The sequence below is a fragment of the Phaenicophaeus curvirostris genome, chromosome 1, assembly GCF_032191515.1.
Source record: "Phaenicophaeus curvirostris isolate KB17595 chromosome 1, BPBGC_Pcur_1.0, whole genome shotgun sequence".
In the NCBI taxonomy this organism is placed as follows: Eukaryota; Metazoa; Chordata; class Aves; order Cuculiformes; family Cuculidae; genus Phaenicophaeus; species Phaenicophaeus curvirostris.
In genome coordinates this window covers 86,693,135-86,701,180 of record NC_091392.1, presented here as the reverse complement: position 1 = coordinate 86,701,180, position 8,046 = coordinate 86,693,135, and the positions used below count along the sequence as shown (strand labels likewise).

General features: G+C 49.9%; 1 protein-coding gene across 2 annotated transcripts; it reads right to left on the bottom strand.

The window, feature by feature from the left end:
* Nucleotides 1-2,717: 2,717 nt before the first annotated feature.
* Nucleotides 2,718-6,736, bottom strand: NHLH2 (nescient helix-loop-helix 2). Of its 2 annotated transcripts, XM_069849898.1 has the most exons (3): nucleotides 6,516-6,736; nucleotides 6,234-6,313; nucleotides 2,718-3,185 (listed from the first exon to the last, which is right to left on the bottom strand). In XM_069849898.1, exon 3 carries the CDS (start codon nucleotides 3,160-3,162, stop codon nucleotides 2,740-2,742), a length of 423 nt encoding a protein of 140 aa, XP_069705999.1. In that variant the 5' UTR covers nucleotides 3,163-3,185; nucleotides 6,234-6,313; nucleotides 6,516-6,736; the 3' UTR covers nucleotides 2,718-2,739. The 2 variants fall into 2 exon arrangements, with proteins under 2 accessions (XP_069705999.1, XP_069705998.1); XM_069849897.1 differs by having other exon boundaries at nucleotides 6,234-6,736.
* Between the last annotated feature and the right edge of the window lie 1,310 nt (nucleotides 6,737-8,046).

Below are 8,046 nucleotides of genomic sequence, written 5' to 3'. Positions count from 1 at the left end.
GCTATCAAACTTGACCCAGTGTCCAGATGTCGACAGAAGCTAAGAAACAAGCCTGTCCCGAATAAAACCAGCTCCAAAGCCTGTGGAGTTACTCCAGCCCTGGAAAACGCAGGATTTGAAAATGGCACCAAACAGGCATGTTCTCCCCTGGGACATGGGAAGAGTGCATTGGTATAAAGTGGAATTAACAGCCTCTCTGACAGGTTTTCTGCATGGAGCTTTTCAGCTGGTCAAGTCCACACTTAATTAAACCACTGTGCAAAGTGTCAGCCATAAAAATGGGGGGGGGAGCACTACCTCTCCAGCAAGTAACCATGGGCTACACAGCTGCCCGAGTCAATGGCAATATTTAAATTATAGGTAAAATTAACCCCTTGTAGTAAACAAGAAAAGGATTTAATAAATGGAATGTCACAGAGGTCTCCCCTTACTCAGGCATTAACCTCTTTGTTATTGAGTCTGTGTTGTGTTTCAAATGACAGGCTTGGCCACTGAAGCCTTATATAATGAAGCATGGTTGAGGTTTTCAAAAACAGGGAAAGGGCCCAAGATTTTTGCTAGTTTTTGGTAGAATTGTGCCTGGCCAGAAAAGGATCAAAAGTGAATTCAGACAAGAGAAAGAAAATCCAGTGCACTCAGGCAGAATGAACCACGTACGCTTTGGTTGCAAAGTTGGACGTATCGAAGAGCAATGTGGTGAAACTGGTGCTTGCAAGCATTGGGTTTGATTTTACCACCTGAACTTTGAAAAGTGCGACTAAATGTCAGTCGTGACCGTGACGGGGAGAAGGTGAAAGTGATGGTCCTGTGCCCCTCACGCATTTGGGCAACGCAGCCAGCTGAGAGCAGCCGGAGCAGGGGAGATGTGCTGAAGGGACCACAGGATGAGTCTCCCTAGGTAACCTGTTGAAGCTTTCCGATGCACCATGTGAGAAAGCTTTGTAATCCTTATTTGTAAGGACGTCACAGCTCCATTTTATAGAAAGACCAACAGGGAAAAATAATTAGGAAAAAACAGCTTTTATTTGATACTTTTATTTATATGTAAAACAGCTCACCATTCATGAGAAATATGAAAAACGCATCAGATAGAAACCAGATTTATCTATTTTCACTACAAAATATTGCATTATATAAAGCAACAGAGACACACAAAAAAACCCTGAAAAAGACTAAAATCTTTGGATAGCAGATGTGGTTTTTTTTTCTTTTTCTCTTTCAACCCTAAAATGCGCTTCTTGTTTTAAGAGATTCACAGCAAAGAACATGAAACATTTTCAGGCTATAGAATTTTTTTTGGTTGTCACAAAGGAAAGCAGTCCTGGATTTACTTTTCTTTCTCTTTTTTTTTTTTTTTTAGGAAAAATGTCCTTTCCTAAAAATACGCCACACACATACACACCCACGCTCACTCCCACACACATGCATGTATACACACATGCACGTATACACCCACAAAGAAACTACTTCCCTTATAAACGATTTGCAAAGTACTTTTCAGACATAACTATAGATCAGAATAACAACAAGTTTTAAAAAAACTCTCCTAGTTAAGTGCTAGTGGTTGTTGATCCCACACGAAAAAGACAAAAAAAAAAAGAAAGAAAAAGGTCAAGAACGAATGTCTTGATATATATAAAATATACGTACAAACAGGGAGGAAGGGGATGTTTGTCGTACACAAGTGCAATATATCAGAGGGGGAAAATAAATTAAATTAAAAAGGGAAAGGAACAGTGTATCAATCCCAACAAACACTCATCAAGTTAAACATAATATTACACAGGAGAAAGTGTAAACACCCGACTATAGAAACCAATTGGCACGAAGTATCCAAAGTAAAATTGCCACCACTCTGAAAAATAAATAAGTCTTGAAAAAAATAAACTGTCAACTCCTTCTACCATAAATAAAAAATAGTTATTTTTAACTGCACCCATGGGTCACACGTTTAAGGTCACAAGTAGATGGTTTTTTTGGATATATATATATATAAAGGGGCACTTGACAGCCTGAAGAAACAATCCGGTTTTACACTTCCCTTCGAAAAAACGGGCTCCCGTGCGGGAGAAGCCCCGGGAGGAGAGGAGAGGGCGTGCTGTGGGGACACCCCCGCATCTCCGCCGCCCCGGGGAAGGCGCTGCCCGCCGCTGCCCTCGCCGCTGGACCGGGGGCGGCGGGGTCGCGGGGATGTCCCGGTGGCGGCGGGGATGGAGGGATGTGCCGGTGTCGGGGATGCGGGGATGTCCCGGTGGGGATGGAGGGATGTGCCGGTGGGAATGGAGGGATGCCTCGTCGGCGATGGAGGGATGTCCCCGCGGGAATGGAGGGATGCCTCGTCGGCGATGGAGGGATGTCCCGGCAGCAGTGGGGATGGAGGGATGTCCCCGTGGCCGGGATGTCCCGGCAGGGATGGAGGGGTGTGCCTGTAGCAGGGATGCGGGGATGCCCCGGCGGGGATGGAGGGATGTCCCGGCGGGGATATAGTGATATCCCGGCGAGGATGGAGGGATGTGCCGGTGTCGGGGATGCAGGGATGTCCCGGCGGGGATGCTGGGATGCCCCTGCGGGGATATAGCGATATCCCGGCGAGGATGGAGGGATGTGCCGGTGTCGGGGATGCAGGGATGTCCCGGCGGGGATGGAGGGATGTCCCGCTGACCAGGATGCAGGGACATCCTGGTGTCGGGGCGGGCTCCTGGGGGGAGCCGGGGGGGTGTCCGTCCGGGCGTCCTGGCGCTACACGTCCAGGACGTGGTTGAGATAGGAGATGTAGCAGATGGCGAGGCGCAGGATCTCGATCTTGGAGAGCTTCTTGTCGGGGGGCAGGGTGGGCAGCAGCTTGCGCAGCTCGGCGAAGGCGAGGTTGAACGCCTCCACGCGGATGCGCTCCCGCGTGGCGTGCGCCGAGCGGTACTTGGCCGTGGCGCGGCGCCGCCGCCGCTTCTCCTCCCGGCTGAGCGGCGCGGGGTGCAGCCCCGGGCGGGCCCCGGCCCGGCTCTCCCCGCCGCCTCGGGCCTCCCCGCCGCCGCCCTCCGCCGGCTCCGGGTCCGAGGCGCAGCAGCCGAGCGCCTGCGCGTCCGCGCCGCCCAGGGACTCCGGGTCGGAGGGAGCCGAGGAGGGGTGGTCGGAGTCGGCGGCTTGGTCCGGGCTAAGCATCATCTTGGAGGGGGCGGAGGAGGAGCCTGGCCGGGGCAGAGAAACGGAGAGAGGGTCAGAGAGAGCCCCGGCAGCCCAGGGGAGGGGAAGGGGAGAAGCGGGGACGGGGACGGGGACAGGGACAGGGACGGGGTTGGGTTAGGGTTAGGGTTAGGGTTAGGGTTAGGGTTAGGGTTAGGGTTAGGGTTAGGGTTAGGGTTAGGGTTAGGAACAGGGACAGGGATAGAGTTAGGAACAGGGACAGGGAAAGAGACAGGGATAGGGTTAGGGTTAGGAATAGGAACAGGGACAGGGATAGGGTTAGGAATAGGGACAGGAATAAGGACATGGGCATGGATAGGAATGGGGACAGGCACAGGGACACAGGCAGGGACAGGGATAGGGGGAGGGACAGGGAGAGAGACATGGACAGAGACATGAACATGGACAGGGACCGGGGTAAGGATAGAGACACGGACAGGGACAGGGATAAGGATAGAGACAAATGACACGGACAGGGATAAGGGTAGGGACAGGGGTAGGGACAGGAATAGGGATAGGGATAGGGATAGGGATAGGGATACAGATACGGATACGGATACGGATAGAGATAGGGACAAAGGTAGAGACAGGGACACGGATAGAGACAGGGATACAGACAGGGACATATTGATACAAGAAGTAGTTACTATTACACAAAGTGGAATATTTTTGATTTAAGCTAAAATAAAGTTTCACCTAAGTAACTGCATTCTTTGAAAGTTAGACATAATGTCCCACTGATAGCACGTTTTCTTTAAAACGGTGCTTTCCCAGCCACCGTTAATTCCTTGGAGATTATAACATCTTGTGTTCAGTGTGATCTGTGCCGAACAGATGTCTCTTCTTCTGTAATCACCTCTGTTTGCAGTGTTTCCCTATCTCCAGTGCAAGGTCAAGCAGGGAGCTGGAGCCAACTCCAAATTAGCGAGAGTTTTGACCATTGCGAAGTTTTGTAGCAACATGAAAATTAGCCCTTGGAAAATAATAGAATGTGCATAAGATTTCTGGGAAAACTTATCCATGTGCATGTGAGTGGGAAATCTGTCCCAGCTCCTGCCTCGCTGTCCACTATTGATGGAGAACGCTCCCTCCTCTTGCCCAGCCCTGATAAAGGATGCTCGCTTTCTAAAACTCCAAAACGAGTCCTGGAGAGTTTATTTGCCGGCATTTTCGGTACCAATACCGGCCCCCCGCTCCCTGTTCCTGTCGGGGCGGGGGGCGCTGCTCCTGCCGGGAGCACCAAGGAGAGAGATGCCGAGGATAAACAGCGCCCCGTCATTTACCATCCCGTTTCTAGCGTCTGACGGCAGCTTCGGCAGGATGTACTTCCTCCCATTATTCCTCGTGCTTGCTCGGGGGTAGGAACAAGGCCCGGAAAGCAATAAAAGAATATATATATAGTTGTTGGGTTTTTTTTTTGATCCAAACAAGCTAAAGCCTTCAATATTACGTCTATTTCCCCCACCCCCCCTTTTTAATATCGTATTTTCTGCCCTGCCCGTCTCTGCTTAACCATTTCTCTTTCCATAATGCTCTACAGGAACCAAGCTACAGAGAGGATGCTTCTAAACACACGGCTCAAGGCTCCCCAAACATAACAAAGCCAGTGGGAAAATTTATTTCCCCAATCAAAACTGTATCTGCTGGACTCGCTTCTTTTTTTCTTTTTCTTATTTTTTTCCTAATTGTGCAGATACCAATTTGCCAACGATCAGATGGGGATGTTTGGAGGCTCTCTAGCATCAGATTAAAAAAAAGCATCAGATTAAAAAAAAACAACGCCTTGAGCAGCGGCTAAACTTTTCCATTCCTTTAAATTTTCCCTCCTCTCCCCTTCCTGAGAGAAAAAGAAGGGGAGAGGAGGGGGAAGCTAAATAAATAAATAAATGCAGACGTGCCTTTCAAAAGAAAATTGAATCGTATCTTCTTGCGGCCTCACAGAGCACCATCTGTCATGTAGACAGCAATACAAATCCGAGCGCACCCGTGGACATGCCGGCATGTAATAAAACAATACATCAGGCAACTTGTGAATAACCTTGGACACAAATGTGTGTGTGCATGTACGGCTGGGGTGTCTAGAGAGGTAGAGAGCGAGCCGGAGGGAGGAGGGTGCATCACACCCTCCCTTTCCCCCCCCGAATTCAGATTTCCAAGTATCTTCACGTGAAGTTTACAGACAAAGTGTTCGCAGGGCTCACATCCGGTTAGGAAAAATAAATTTTCATAAAATGGTTTAGGTTGGAAGGGTCCTGAAAGATCATCCGGTTCCACTCTCCCTGCCATGTGTAGGGACACATCTCACTGGATCAGGTTGCTCAAAGCCTCATCCAGCCTGGCCTTGAACACCTCCAGGAATGGGGCATTCACTGCTATTAAAATATCTTTTACAACTAAAAGCTATAATAATAATAACAACAACAACAATAATAATAAATTAAATGATGAGCAGGAGGAACACTTCCTAGGCAAAGCCAGGGTGAAGCTTCCCCACATGGTGAGAGATGTGGGCACTGGGTGAGGGGGCTCTGCCTGAGATGAAGATGCTCGGGGATGAGGAGAGTGGAGAGGAGAGCGTTTGCTTCCCTGGGAAAGAGCCACCGCTTGCCGGGGCCATAGGAAACGTTTCTTCTATTTTTAATAAGGAGCTTTTATCAGGCCCACAGGGCAGGGGTAGGGAATAAACCCAGCCAGCGCCTAGGTTAGTTATCAGAGATGTCTTGGAAAAAAAAAATAAATAGGAAAGGTTTAAAAAACACCTTTCAATCGAGATCCAAGCGAGGGGGTTTATGCAGAGGCACGCTAACAGAGGGAGGATTGGCAGGGTGGTTGTACGAAAACTGGCAGTTATAGAGGCGGCTTCTGGAGAAAGTTGCTTAAAGGTTTCTCTGCGATGTGTGTTGCATCTTCCCGTTTGGTTTGGGTTTATCCAGACGGTGGAGTTCGGCAAGCTGAGCCGGAAAGAAGCTTTTTTTTTTTTTTTTTTCTTTTTCCTCCCGGTAAACCCATGCCCTTGTTACCTGGAAAAGGAATATATTGTTACGGCTGCTTACCTCGGCGGAGTCGTTTGGTCAGCCTCTCTCTCTCCAGGTCCTCCTGCCCCCTCGGCGATTCCTTTACAGTTCAAATGAGCCTCCGGGAGCGGAGCATGGAAAAAAATTAAAAAAAAAATCAAAACCAAAACCAAATCAAATTAATTACGAGCGGAAAAGTGTCCTGCTCGGATGGGGAAAAGGCAGCTCTCATCCCTCGCCGCGGCCTCCAGCGCTCCGGAGCTGGGAGATGTTATCGTCGTGTTTGTTCAGGGAGTATAAATAACAACTCAAGTTACTAACGATGCATCAGGGGCTAAAAAGCGTTTCCCCCATCCAAGTCCCGTTAATTGGGGGCAGCGGAGGCTGCGGTGCCTGCCAGTCGGTTTTAAGAAGGGGAGAAATCGCGCTGGAAAGTGCTCCTCTTCCTCCTCCTCTTCCCCGATCGCGATAAATAACAAAAGGGATGCGGCGATAGCACCAGCCGGGATTATTCCCTCTCCCCCGCCCCTTTGGCTTCTCCTTCCCCGGCCCGAGGATGCTCGGAGCCCGGGGCCGGCTTTGTTCCGCGGCCCGGGGTAACAATGCCTCTCTCCTTCCTTTCTCCTCTCTTATTTCTTTTTTTTTTTTTTGGCGGGGGGGGATGTGCGGCGTGCGGTTTTGTTCATTCACCGGTCCGGCGGAGAAGGGCAGGAGCGGGAGACGCCGTCGGGAAACAAATGTTTGGTTTAGTTCTTCTTCTGGTCCTTCAAGAGCTGGAGAAAGGGGAGGAAAAAAGGATAAACGGAAGCCCCATCCGTCCCTGAGCTTCCTAACTCCTCCCGCATCTCTTGAGCGAGGATAAAGAAAGAAGTGCGAACGCCGAAAATCAAAAAATAAAAAGAAAATAAGCGAAAATCTCGGTGCGGGTTCGGAGCGGCTGCCAGGGATAACGTCGGTGCAGCAGAAGGTAAGCTCACACGCACGAAAAGAAAGTGTAGTTCCTCCTCCCACCCCTCCCGGAGTGGCAAAGAAGCCAAGGAGGGGTGCAGAAGGTGGCAGGGGCAAGACAGACAGACAGACAGACAGACAGAGCGGAGATACGTGTGGATCCGCTCCTGGTACCAAGGGTTTTAGCTTAGAGATGGCCGGAAGAAAAAAAAGGCTCGGAGAAAAGGGGACGGCATTTTTTTCCCTCTTAAATTGATATTTAATGGGAAACCCTATTGGACAGAAACCTGGACACGAGTCACTTAATTGGACTTGACATCTGTCACAGTGTGGGAGTTTTCACAGCCCAAATATTTTCAGCAGATCAGATTCTCGCTGAATCTGTGCCACAAATTATAACAGTCGAGAGCAGCCCATGATATAAACCCTAGCCTCTGGATATACAATCTCTAGCCATGCTCGCTCCCATTGCTGCCATCCTCCCCCCATACTCCCCCCCCCCAAAAAATATTGGATACCCACTGATCTAGAAAAAGACCGCTGGCATTTTGCATGCAAGCTAATAAATAAGCTTTAAGCATCAATTTGCATCATGTACACCAAGCGTGAGGAGAATCGTCAGACTGTTTTTCTAGTGCATTTATTTTTGCAGTCTGCCTGCAAATCTTCCATCCATCCCCAGTCCGGGTGCATGGCAGGCACAGTCCTGCCAGAGCCCTCGGGAATAGGGGTGTCCCCCCTCCCCAGTCCCTCTGCCTCCTGCTCTAGCACGTAGACAATGAGTCGAGAGAGCTGGCCATGGGTCTGTGGCTTTACTGCTCATGAGGGGCTGGATGGAGCCAGGCCCCTTTGCGTTGGAGCCAGAGGATGCTTCTGACCAGGGTGACTCTTCTCTTTGACACCT

Bases quoted from the DNA above. Each gene is read 5' to 3' on its own strand.
- NHLH2 (XM_069849897.1), bottom strand. From the start codon at position 3,162: ATGATGCTTAGCCCGGACCAAGCCGCCGACTCCGACCACCCCTCCTCG.